The 13496-nt window shown below is 53.2% G+C and overlaps 1 protein-coding gene across 1 annotated transcript; it reads left to right on the top strand.

The window, feature by feature from the left end:
• Positions 1 to 287: 287 nt before the first annotated feature.
• ACO1O0_003432 (RNA recognition motif domain-containing protein) lies at positions 288 to 1543 on the top strand (the record flags this gene model as incomplete). The annotated part of the gene is made up of 4 exons (XM_083192886.1): positions 288 to 339; positions 499 to 610; positions 677 to 1026; positions 1083 to 1543. The coding sequence occupies 4 exons, from the start codon at positions 288 to 290 to the stop codon at positions 1541 to 1543; spliced, it is 975 nt and encodes a 324-aa protein (XP_083051943.1).
• Between the last annotated feature and the right edge of the window lie 11953 nt (positions 1544 to 13496).

Here is a 13496-nt window from a genome sequence, read left to right as displayed (position 1 = left end):
AGTAATAGATAGGTAGTTTCAGGCTGACACAGCGAAATTCATGACCAAGCCACTTGTGATAGAGCGCGGCCCGGAAATCTTAATTCTCCGCCTAATCTTCGGCGTTTCCCCCCTGCTGCCCCCCAGCGTACCTTAGTTGCATGCAACTGCCAGGTGCACTGAAAGGCTGTTTGTTGCCCGTTTTTCTCTCTCCCTTTCTCCCAGCCTCACATTGTCCACATCACGACATTGCCCCATCAACCTTCATCTCTGGCACACATCTATCGTTGCCATCCACGTAGCCCACCATGGCGACAACTGCGATGGACTACGAAGACGCTAACGGCGACCGCTACGAAGGTATGTGACCTCGACCACACCTTGTGGGTTGCTTGTGGCCTGTGGCCCGTTTTCCAAGATTGGAAATCTGCGTTCGCCCATTGAATGCCTACCTCCTGGCGCGCTTCCATGTTTGTCTCAAAATAGCTAAAAACAAGTTTAACGTCTCCCCAATTACAGATGAAGCTCCCCGGTACGAGCGCGATAACAGGAGCGCTTCACCTCGTCCGGCGCGTGACGACAACGATGGCCCCCGTCGTCGGTCCGCCTCACCCAACGGCAACGCAGACAAGTGAGCTCCCTATTACCATCGCTGCCAACTCAACTAGAAATGTAGCTAATGTGATATTCCCCTCAGCGGCCTCAAGCATACTTCCGGCTCGAAGGATGATGACGACGACGGTGCTGTGAACCCCGGCTCCAATCTCTTTGTCACTGGAATTCACCCTCGTTTGTCCGAGGCTGAGATCTCCAAAATGTTTGAGAAGTATGGAGATGTGGAGAAGTGCCAGATCATGCGAGACCCTCATAGCAAAGAGTCGCGTGGCTTCGGTTTCGTCAAGATGGTCACTTCCGACCAAGCGGAGGCCGCCAAGGAAGGACTGCAAGGTGAGCAGATCGAAGGTCGCACTCTAAGCATTGAGAAGGCACGCCGAGCTCGTCCACGCACTCCCACCCCTGGCAAGTATTTTGGTCCACCAAAGCGAGGTGCGTATACATTCAAACTATGATCCCTTTCGATACATGGACTTATTCTTCTTTAGAACCCCGTCCTCGCTACGACGATCGTCGCCGTGGTGGCGGTGGCGGTGGTGGCAGTGGTGGCTATGGTCGCGACGACCCTTACCGCTACCGCAGCCATGATCGCGGCCATGGATATGAGCGGCGGTATGATGATCGCGGATACGAACGCGGATACGAACGCGGATATCGAGATGATAGGCGCTACGACGACCGTGCGGGAGGATATGGCCGTGACTATGACCGTGGCTATGACCGCCGGGACCGTGATGATGGCTATGGCGGTCGAGACCGGTACGGTGGGCGTGACGATCGTGATCGCTATGGATCCCGAGGCGCCCCTGGTGGTTACGAGCGAGACCGCTACGATCGTCCTGCGGAGCGTGATCCCCGATCTCGCGAGCCCCCTGCCGGTGCTGGCTACAGCGATTCTGCTTCCCGGCCTGAGGCACGCGACCCATACGGAGGTTCGGGCTGCTACTAAATCTCATACCTACCATGTCACTAATCTTTTTAGGCCCCGATCAGGCAATGAGTTGAAAGACTGCTCGACGCATCCCCCCATCCCATGGTGGGAGGCCCTTGACTAATCTTGGCTCTTACGTATTCCTCTTTCATCTGTCAACTTTGTTCATCATGTCTTATTATGGAGGTTTCCACGCACCTTGGCACGCCGTCAGGCCCGAATTTCTTCTGGAGTTTAGTGCGACTCGTCACGGTTCAGGGAAAGGGAAACAAAATAGGGCGAGGGTATTCGGCCGTCGCCAGTTTGCTACGTTTCTGGTCAGAGTTGCGACATAGGTTGCGTATGGACGATTGTGGCAGCCTCCGGATCTTTGCAGAATCAAAAGTCCCATCATCAAACTCGTCACATCATGCGGCAGCCCAAACGTGGAACGAACTTCAACACACCTCAGCGCCTCTCCCTAACCCCCTCATATTCGACATTCCACGAGTGACAAACATCGATATATGAGACGCAACGCTTGCCGAACACCAACATTTCTTCAATCTCATGTACTTGCTCCACAGGCCTTTTCGCAACTACCACAAGATACTATGTCTTTCCGCACGGGTCTGGAGGGAACATGGCATCAATTTCGACCATTTGGTACATTCGTCCATTAACCGCCGATGAGCACCTAGCAACATCTTAATTCGTTACAACTACGCCATATCGACTTGTCCGTAATTGTTTCGCATATCAAAAAGCTCTGGCGCCGTAAAACACAAGCTTGTCGCTATCAGCCCAATATATCGCTCTCATTACGGCCCCGTGGGGCATGTGCGCAAATCTGGGCGAATGGGTGAGATCTCCCAGTGTTGCCGGAACGTCGGAACTCGAATCTAGCAACTACTAGTAGGTGTTCTGGATATGTGAAGCGTACTGCGATTGACATGAGATCAGTCAGGAAACTAGATCGAGCCGAATACCGCTGCAGAGTCCCCTAGTCATATCGCAATGCCACCCACAATAGCGGGACAGCTTGCCCCCAGTCTTGGAATTCCAAATGGCGCAAGGTTGTACTCGTAACAAGATTTCCGCCTCAGATTTCCAGCGTTATTCGTGCCTAGAGCGTTGCCTGCATCCCACGTGCCTCAGCTCCGTCGGCACCAGATTTCCTCTCTGAGTATCTATCGGTTTCACGTTCCCACCGCTAGCCATGCTATACTTATACCTAGCTCACAAGTGGGTTGCTACCGCCGTCCTCAAAGGCCATCACCGACAAAGCTCTACGTATAAATCCTGGGGCGACAGACGCTCATGTCAGGAATAATCTAGAACGCTCTCATTCCCGGCCATTTATGTCCAGACATGATGGCCGACCAACCAGGGCCACATAGGATGAAAGGCTGACCCTTCCAATGGTGCGTACTAGATGTTCCTTCACTGTCGCATCATCGGTGTCATAGACAAGTCCAGATTATGGATTCACATTATGGAGACCAACGGTTTTTTTTTAATTCTTGCTTCACCTAAGTTAACGTCGGCCCATCACGGCTAACATTTGCGCCAATCAACCAACCCACACCGGAGACTAGGGTTCCTGTTGCCGCTTCTCGCAACTGATCCCTCCTTCTCGGTCGTTGCCCTCCTCCCATGTCCTCAGCAGGGGCCTGAGATTGCTCGGTCCCATTAGCTAAACCATGAAGACTAGACAAGGACGTCAGGTTTCGTTGTGCAACCCTCGCCGTAGCCCGTGATAGATCGAAAAGCGACATGGGTGTTTCTTCTACCTGTCGCGCCGTCGCAGAGGCAGTGATATTGCGAGGAGGGTAAGCATTATCTGGAGTTAGTGCGTCATATGAACCTGGCACACCCCGCACATCACCAGCTGCGTCCCATGCCGCTTCTTTTGCTACCTCCTCAGTGATTGCGGAATCTAACTGCTCTTCGCAGTGGCGGAAACCTTCAAGCACTGTCTGGAGTTGAGCCGCTGGAGCGACACGGAGCGCTGTCGCTAGACATTCCAACCGCTGCTCTAGATGGCGAACTTCTAAATTGCCGCTCGAAGTGCCGAGGTGTGTTGGTTGCTGTGTCTTCGGTGTACGAACGTATTCGCCAGCCCTAAGTGCAGCTTTCCACGACCAATTATCCCCTACCTGATCGGAGCTCCCTAAGCGACTCACGACATATGAGTAAGCCGTCTCAAAATCGTCCTCCCTCAATGCTGAGTAGATGCAAAAGGCCACGATTCGCTTCTCTGCTTCCTCCATGGCCACGTCTTGTTCCTCGGCAGTGACTGGGGGGTTTCCCCGCGTGTTCCGAGTCAAGAATCCGGCAACAACCATATTGATGCCTATTTCCAAGAACTCTTGGAGACGTGTATAGGCGCCATTGTTCTGCTCAAGAACCCTGTCAATGATAGAGACAGGGTCAGAGTGTACCCGGAGAACAACGGGACTAAAAGGTTCTCCTTGCTTGAGGACCAGCCTGTAGCTGCTGAGGGAGTGTGCCGCGGCCAGAAGAGACTCAACCTGTTTCGTAGTATCAAACGATTTGGGCACTAGTTTTGGGAGTGCATGAATTCTTCTATACGTCAGCGACAATTCGTAATTCAACCCCTTTTGTAGAGAGCTTACATGTCGTTGCACTTTCGGAGGCCTCCTTTTGTTCTATTAGGGTTGGATGCGTTGTCGAACGCATCCAAAGCAGCCTGGTACACCGCATCCCGTGCTCTTTCGGCCGGCAGGGGCATCTCGCTTGGGTCCTGGTATAAAGTCTTCACTAGATCATAGCCTTCGTTGTGTCAGTATCGATACGCATCCACCGAGAGAGAAAGCCTACGAGCTTGTGATAGCATTGCTTTGAGAAGTTCAGTCTCAATGTCATGCCTTGAGATCGTCCCCAGAATCCCGCTCCCGCGACCGTCAGACCGACCCTCAGTGAAGCTGGCTCCCCAATTTTGCAGCCAGAGGATCTCGCGTCGAATACAGGACCAGTGGTCATCGCTATTCCTCTTTGCATGGTTTGAAGCAAGGCGTATGAGTTTCACTAGCTCTCCTCTCTGCTCTCGCTCATCTTGCAAGAGTGCCAGTTCTCCAGCTCTTCTCATTGTGCAAGGTAACCCCATGTTGGTGAGGACATAGGCGCTTAGGATAATGGCTGTTAAGCGGTTGATTGCGCTCTCAGTTGGGCAAGTCAAGAGATTTGACTCATGAAGCAGGTCATTCCTCAAAAAGGTAAGCGCAGGCCTTGAGCCACCGGGATCGGCCAAGTCGAAACGTGGAATTTCTGGCAACCTTTCGACCGCCCCTTCGATCGATGAGAGGTCAGGCAAGTCCAGCAGACATCTGGCTTTACACATGATCCGATACGCCCCATCAAGAGCCTCTAGCGTCGGTTCTGATATCGAGTACGCCGAAGCCAGAACTGCCCTAGTAAATGTCCGGTCCAGGTACTGGAGTTGACACCCTCCTAACTCAAGAGCGACACCGTCAATAAACTGCACATCCCGGGGTCCGCCCCAGTGATCCACAGCTTCGACTGCGACTTTCCATGTGTTCGATGCTTGCAAAACCAGCCATTTCAATGCCTGCTCCCATCCAGCACATTTCACATTTGGCGGCCCACTTCCCTCGACGGATTGTTCGGGAAGGTCGTCATTGATAACCCATCTTGCACTGTCGTATATCCATGGACTCAGAATCCCTCTTAAATCCCTAGATATTCCATCATACTTTTCTTCCGAGATGCCAGTTTGCGACAGAAGGTATTCAACAGCAGCGCAGTCAGATAGCTGTTGGAAGGTAGCCAGGGGATACGGAACGTCTTCCACGTAATATTCAATATTCCTTCTTGAGAGAGGGACTACTGTAGAGACCATCCATGTCCTGATAGGGGATCGATCAGCGAAAGGTGTAAGTAGCTCCGCCAGATGGTTAAGCATTCCAGCTTCTGCATCCATTCTGCAGGCGCGCTTAAACAAGAATTGAGTGACAAGGTCGTCCTTTTCCGCTGATGATTCTCTGGAGCCAGACAATTCCAGAAGTCGAAGTTTCCGGGTCTTTCGAATCGCTCGGTCCTCGGATAGGTCATCGACGCCGGTAGTGTCAAGGTTTGGCCCCGGGTGGTCTTCAGGCTTCAAGCCATCTCCGCCGATTTGCTGCACAAAGTCGACATAGACAGATGGAGTAGTCGTCTCGGGGAGATAGGTGAGCAATATGCGCAGCAGTAGCTCGCTGCCCAAGACATCATCGTACCTTGCCGCAAGATGGTGGAGACTCTCAATGTCGGTACGGGACGCAAAGTTCACGGCGAGTAACACCACCTTCGCGGGTGACAGGAGCAATCCCATAATCGCAGGAACTTGGGGCCGTGCGTCAAATTACGTGGGTTCGGTGGTTCTAACCGGCGTGGTCCTCTGTACTGTACTGTACTGTACCTAGAGCGGCGAGACGGACCATTCAGTCTTCAGGTTTCGAGCAATTAGGGGTCAACCTCCAGGCTTACAGTTTGTACAACTACCACGAAAGTGCAAGATGCACCAGCGGCTCATAAAGGTGCGGCAGGCCCAGCATGAGTGAAGTTCAATATCCCGTCGTAGGAGTCTCGGGTGACCTCGAAGGCGGTCGATGCATCATTCCACCTGTCACCAAACGATTGGCATGAACGACACGGAATGTATGTAATAACCGGGGTAATATGTCATCGCCCCGGATCAATTGCTGTCGGACTCTTCTAGGTGTTTGGCGGGGGGGGGATCAAACCCGGGAACCGGGTATTAGCCGGTGGATAGCAACTGATCCCCCCTTAGAAGCATGGGGGCTTCAATTGAGGTCGGGCAGATTGACAACCACCTCACGTCTACCAACTACAACGGCCGAAGGCATTGCAGCAATCACGCATTCTGTCACATCATGGCGTCCGGATATGGAATGTACGGCGGTAAGTGAAACAGAATGCTGAGAACAACCCGATTACCCACCGGAGCGCGAAGATCACCAATGCTGACCAAAGTGTGTCCACAGGCGTTGGCCGTTGCTTTCCCTTTTGGCAGGAAGTTCTTGGCTGCTACGTCGTCAACACCTCGGCCGAGGACGACTCTGGCAAGAAGAAATGCGCCTTAGCTCTGGAGGACTATTACGAATGTTTGCATCACAAGAAGGAGGTTCGTAGCAGCCACCGCGCGATCGAGAATGAGCATGAAGGTGCCGGGCAGTTGAGCAGGTCAAGTTGCTGACATCCACAATAGCATGCGCGAGCTGTGGCTATGCAGGCAGCGTATAACCGCCGCGGCGCGGCGTCCCCGCAAGAAGATGCGCCGAGCGCAAACCAAATACGAAACCTAGGGCTCCTAGGCAAGGAGGAGGACACGAAGAAAGTGCTTGGAAACTCATAGTCGACAGTTCCCCCACCCTTGCAGAATGTGCCAAAAACATGGAATGGTAATTGTAGACGGATTTGACAACATGTATACTCCAGAACACCAGATCTCGGCATTCCAAATAACAAGTCGTGCGGACGTGTGGTTTTAGACAGCTTGAGAGACCAGGAGGCAACCCGGAATCCCATCTTGAACGTTTGGCAAAACAGAAACTGGAAGGGCGGATCGACTCTTTGCGATAATGGCGATGTTGCCATTACTTTCAATACTGTCCAGGCTTTTCCAGCGCAAATGTCCTGCGTTCTGAGCATGGGACTATGACATTCACTACGTACCAATATTTGGCGTTTGAGGACAGACTAACAAGATATCATACCGGACATCCACCTACGTCCTTTTCCTTTGGTGGGCAGAAAGTACCAGGTACAGTACTACGGCTGCCTACCCACTTAATACTGACTCCTCCTGCTTACTAGGTAGGAAGCCATACAGTTTTTATCCGATGTAGCCACGGCAGGCTCCTCTTCTTCGCTCAATCTTCTCGATACCAACTTTTCTCCCAGATTCCCGCCCTGCCACTCACTTCTGCCCCTTTTTATTCCAAACGCCCATGTACTTGACACGTTCCAGCTCGGCCCGACAACAACCCCCCATATTCTTCCTCGACAATTCCCTCCCGGCTAGCTATAGGGAACCCTTATTCCCATGGTGTCGACTTATCCATCGCCTTGGAGCCAGGCTCTAGGAAGCTTACCGAATTCCCGTGCGCTGGCGCCTCTCCTATGAGGGTGTAACTCTCGGCCGCTCCCCACAACTCCAGCCTAGGGAAGCTCGGCGCCCGAGCTCGCCAAGATTGTAAAAGGTTGACTCAAAGCGTATCTGTGTATATCCCCCCGATTCCTGGTAAGATTCCTGACTACGTAATTAGATATTCTTCCACTAAAACAGCGAGTCCCTAAGGAAACCAGTTCTCCATCGCCTTCGCGATAGCCCGGCCGCTAGCGACTCCAACGAATTACATATTTTCCAATATGGTATAGAACGGGCGCAATATCACAAGCTAGGGGGCAGATCTGAGCACGGAGTCTCTGGTAGCGTTTCACATACACTTGATCAGCCCGTTGAACCCCGTCGTGGCGGGTTCCATCCACCTTCTCGGGCGGAGGGCATCGAGTCTCGCTCAGTTCATTCAGGTCCCACCCATGCCCCGGGGTCCGTGGCGGAGGATGGTGGGCTCATCGAGACCAACATGTTCAGGGCCAGGGGTCCAAGCCGCCGGGCCCCTAGGCTTGAGCAGTATCGAGACCATTACAAGTATGGAATAATGCAAGGCCCTCCCACGTCCGGGTTCTTTCTATTGTATTATACGGGACGAGGCTGAATACTGGAGCAGATCTCCAACGACTGGGCTTCTCTAGCGCCCAGAAGATGCATCTACTTTGATTGCCACCTGCTCAACCCCCAAGGCTTGCCTTTCGCCTTATTTCAATCCCATTGCCGACCTTAGGATAACATTCGTCAACTCGGTCTAATACCCGATTGCCAAAGCACTAGGAATGAATTGATGCGTCTAGCCCCAGAGCCGGTAGCAGGCTCTCCAGCTCTTGGGATAGACCTCTCCGTTCCCAGTAATGGCCAAACGTCAACTAGTCAGACTTCACAAGGCGGATATGGAAAATTCTTCGATAACAGCACTTCGAGCACTGGAAAAGTATTGTTCCATGTTAGGCTAAGGGGCGAACCCCGCACATCAAATCCGCTTGTTCTCGGGGACTGCCGCAGGTACCGAACTGCCGGGCAGTTCAACATTATCTTCTTCGATCCCAGTCGCTACAGATGACACTGTGAGCTGGGTATTGTCAGGGGTATCCATGGAGCCTATATCACCTTAAAACGAGCCCTGTGTGGCACTGCCTCTGGTCACTTACGCTGGAGATGGCAACAACGAATCTCTGACCGAGCCCTGCACGTCTGTTAATCCACAACTGCGAACCCCGAATTCACCAGCGACGGAGTCTTGGTGAGCCCTTCCAGAAGTACCATAGCATCACCCACGGACTCTAGTAGGATTATTAAGGATCAGGGAGGTACTAGGATCATCCGGAGGATCCCCCGTAGAGAATGCGTTAACTTAGATTCACCTCTGGGCGCAAAACCGGCATCAGGTATCGGTGCAGCTTATACATCTCTGGTATACACGCATAGTCAGGTCAAACATGGATATGAGGATGGGTTTAGTAGACTTGGGATTGCAAAGGAGCTCTACTAGCGCAGACACGTTCTACGGGGACGAATCGCTTTACAGTGTAATCCTTTGGGCCAAAGCTTTCGCGAGCATCCTCGAGCAAGAAATACCACGAATGCAGCGCCCTCAAGGGGACGCGGATACAGTGGTGACAACATCTGACGTGTCTAGCTAGACCTTCTGTGTATTCTCTAAGGTTTTGGGTAAGATATCGCACAGCTATTTCATATTGATGGCAAATAGCTTGCCACGAAGGCTCGGCGTGCGTCAGGGCTACATCTAAACGACAGGCGGCTTGCGGGTTGGGTCAGCAATCTACCCTCCAAGTCTCGCTACTGGGGTCCGCAGTGTCTAGAAACTTCGGACGAGTCACGCTGGTGCTTTCTAACCATCGTCTTCAGTAGCTTCGTATCTCCCTAGTTGACAAAGCTACTCCGATACATGGTCAACGCCCATTGGACCCCGGAAGGCAGATGTGAGCTTCTGGTTAAGGGTATCAGCAGATCCATACTGAGGTGAGCGATACACCGACCACGGCCCTTGGCGGTGTCTGGGCTGTGTCCCTGTGGAGGGTAGCTGCTTCGCAGTCACATCGGCTTGAACAACCCCGGGTCTACGGCCCATGAATGGGCGAGGGGGTGTCAGACAGCTCGAATGGCACACGGCAAACGTTGGTATCAGATATACCCGGTGGGGTTGCTGCCATGACCAGGCCGCACGAGGGAAACGGAGCTGAGGGACTCGTAGTGAAACTTGACGGGTACTTCGAGGTGTATGGCGGGCATGGACGGCAGGTCCTCGGCGTTACTGCCAAACCTTGAGCTTACCATTTGCTGTCGATGCGAAGAATCGCGGGTTTAAAGCTCGCCGATATTTGATCAGCCGTTTAAGCACAGTGTGACGCCCGTTCCAGCCAGCTCGTTCACTTGACGAGTTTGGGCCATTGAAGGTTGAGCCTTCCGTGATCCATCGGATACAATGAGTATCGGGATTGCCGTGCGGAATTCATGCCTCATGGACTAGGTAACGGTGAGGGGATGGGTAAAGGGGAAATACATCACGTTGTTTAAGAGGAGAGTGAGAAACAATAACAACAGCAAAAGGGGGTAAGTCGTGCCACCGCATCGACAGATGGGAATCATGGGAGAAGTCCCCCCCAACCAAAAAAAAAAAAAAAAAAAAAAAAAAAAAGACGGAATTTGCCGTGCATCATCTAGCAAATATAGGGTAGCGTCAAGCATACAAGATGTATAATTATAGTATTACGAAGCATTATGGAGCATCATCAGGTAAGCTAGGCTGGCAAAATATAGGCACTGAGCAGACTGGAACCAAAATCAGGGAGGCATGTCGACTTAGGGATATGATGGGGCGTCACACAACATGGTCCTAGTACTACCTACCTATGTACGGATATGAGTAGGTACATGTATATGATAGACCATGACTCTACCTAGTCCGGAGAGTCTGGAGATCACACCGAGTTGCCGAAATCAATAAGCGAAACGAGGTTGTTCCATCCAGATCGCCGGTATCCCCGGCAGGAGGGTCAGTCTCACCGTCAACTCGCCCACGAAAGCACTGGCTAACCACCACGGGGACCTGGTGGCTCAGATGACGGTGTTAGTACGCGAAGAAGCAGGCCATCCGCTCCCACGGTGTTTGCCAGCAGGGTCGACCTGAACCCCGCGGGGGTCAAAAACACGGACGAGACATCGGTGATGGCGACTTATTTCACGGTCATGTTCGCAGGCCCCATCTCCCAGATGAACACGGCTCGAGTCAAAGAGGAGAGGTCGGCAGGTGTACCACGGTACACCGTACACTCTCCCACACCCAAACAACGTGACGGTGCACGCATGGGCAGCCAACCGGTGCAACGCCAGAAAACGAAGGAGCCGTTGACGCTGTGCCACGTCCAACATGAGGCTCAGCCACGAGGCTCAGGGCGTCGGCCGGGGCGGGGTCGATGATGCTGCAAGTGCACAATTCCCGTCTCGTCATGCCACTCGGCTCGACGGGTAGTGCGGAGTAGGCTTGGATGGATATGGGGAGAAAGAGGTTCAACGTCACGCTGCACAGAGTTGCCTAGTACTATAATGTGCATAGTACGGATAGTGTGTGGTGCATAGTAGTACGTACCACGAGTAGCATTCTCTACTACTCGTACTTGTACTACTCGGCACTCGTACCTCGAAGGTTCGAAGTCAGCACGAGGAGCCAGAAACACGCGGAGGAAGTGGGGAGGAGGTGGGGAGCGGTCCCCCGGCCCCTCGGGTCCAACCCGAAATTCTTCGGTGCAGGCACTGCAGGGCAGAGCGATGGCAGGGCAGGACAGGCGCTGGATAGATCGAACTGCCCATGACCCATGCCCTGGCCCGAGCCTTGGGGCTCAATTGGTGCCACCGGCAGCTCCCCAGCTCCCCAGCTCCCCAGCTCCCCGGCTCCCCGGCTCCCCGGCTCCCCAGCTAGTACCGTCGCCGTTGCAGGCCCAGCTGCAGGCCCGGCTGCAGGACCAGGCTACATGGGACATGATGGGACATGGGTCATGGATGTTGCAGTACCAGCTGCACGGCAGCGGCACCCACCCGGTTTAGGGGTCTAAAGTCCCGAAAATCTTAGGGGTGGGGCGACGGTTGCAACTTTGCATTTCGCAACGGCCAGCCCGCCAACGGTCGGCGACCCTGGTCCCTGTCTCTTAGAGTCCCAGACTCCATGTCCATGCCCTTGGGGCAGTTAGGGATTTGCCCTCTGCCCGGGATTTGGGCTCAATGATCCCAGTTGGCAGCCGGTTGGGCCCTTGGGTAGTGCCGCCCTCACCTGGGACCTTGGGCTTGCGGCCAGCCTGTTAGAATCCAGGCTCGTGAGCTGTCAAACTCCGTCAAATCACCATGTCGGGACGACCAGCAGTCAACCAACTTGAAGGACCCGAGACCAAACAAACCTTACTTCGTACTACTACTCGTACGAGTGTGCATTACTCCTAGACGCCCTCATGGAGCTAGAATTCGTCTCCAAGGATCTCCCATGGTACGTACGGGAGCTACAGCACCTACATACTACTCCTACATTCGTACCTACGGGCCCGGGGAGGGGGGACAAGATTCTCGGGAGTTGCCAAGTTGATCCACCTTCCATGTCCCGTGGTGACTCGGAGAGTGGCCCGCACCGACGCTGGCACTCCCGACTACCTGGGTAAGTACGAGTAGGCGGCATTAAGTTCTCCCGAAGGTCCTTTCACTCCCCTTGTAGGTAAGGTCCCTATTAGAGATACGGACATGCTACGGATAGTAGTACGAGTATTTCGTCCCTACCAATACCTGTATAGTATGGCGATATTTCTCGGAGGATCATGCACCTCAGAGACATCACGTACTAATCATCCTAGTGCCCATGGCTTGTGCAGTTCTACTCGCAGTTGCCGCCCTGGGCTGTTCAGCCACTCGTTCGGCAGAAGCCCGCGGAAGTTGAGTAATCTCAACGGTCGTCTTCGCAGGGATCAAGTCAGTACTACTTGTACTACGAAGTAGTATTAGCTCAATACCCAGGGGCTGGGGAAGGGGGCCAACCCCCCGGGGTGGGTAAAGTAGGGCTTGGCGAACATGGTACTACTTATGTGCTAGTTTACTCGTACTAGTACTCGTAGTCCAGCCTGTCCAGGTGGGTGACAGATGCAACCGTCCGAGGCCCACCCTCCAGATAAATCCCTGTGGAATTTGTCATTCCCGCCGGATCGGGATGTCGTGGACTCGTTGGCGGTGCCCCTTCCCACGCTCGTACTCGTAGAAATACTATGTACGTACGTATACGTACGTAGCGTTGTTGGCTGGTGTGCAGTGCGCGGGCGGTTGATTACGAGTACTACGAGCTAATATTGCTACTCGTACGGCTAGGAATAAACACGCGGGTGATGTACATAGTCACCCCTGCTACCAATACTACGAGAACGTAGGTGCTCTGTATTCCGAGGTACTGTTCGTAAATGTAGGTAGTACCTCGTATGTTGGTCGTAGTTAGACTCTTGGAAACTGGGTTGCTGGTGGGTAATCAGTAGGTAGGAATGCACGATCTGAAGGTGACAGGTCGCCGTCTCATCAGATCCCCAGGAGTTCACCAATAACCCATGGGTTCCTGCTTTACCCTCTTCTGCAACAAACTCGATATTCGGGTTCAAGTACTCGTAATACGGAGCAGCATTGCATCAGTGCCGATTTTCCATGCCTGCTGCCACTGTCTGTGCCTTACCCTCGGTACCACCAGACCACCGTCGAATCTCGGATCGTGGCTTGAGACCAAATGCGGAGTTGTATAATAATACAGCGACACTTGGAATGGTAAGGGTGACAGTGACCGGAGGCTCAATC

Source organism: Amphichorda felina (genome assembly GCF_050947745.1).
Source record: "Amphichorda felina strain 45539 chromosome Unknown scaffold_3, whole genome shotgun sequence".
NCBI classification, from domain to species: domain Eukaryota; kingdom Fungi; phylum Ascomycota; class Sordariomycetes; order Hypocreales; family Bionectriaceae; genus Amphichorda; species Amphichorda felina.
Note: the sequence above shows the minus strand (reverse complement) of the source record. Positions and strands in the feature narration are given on the sequence as shown.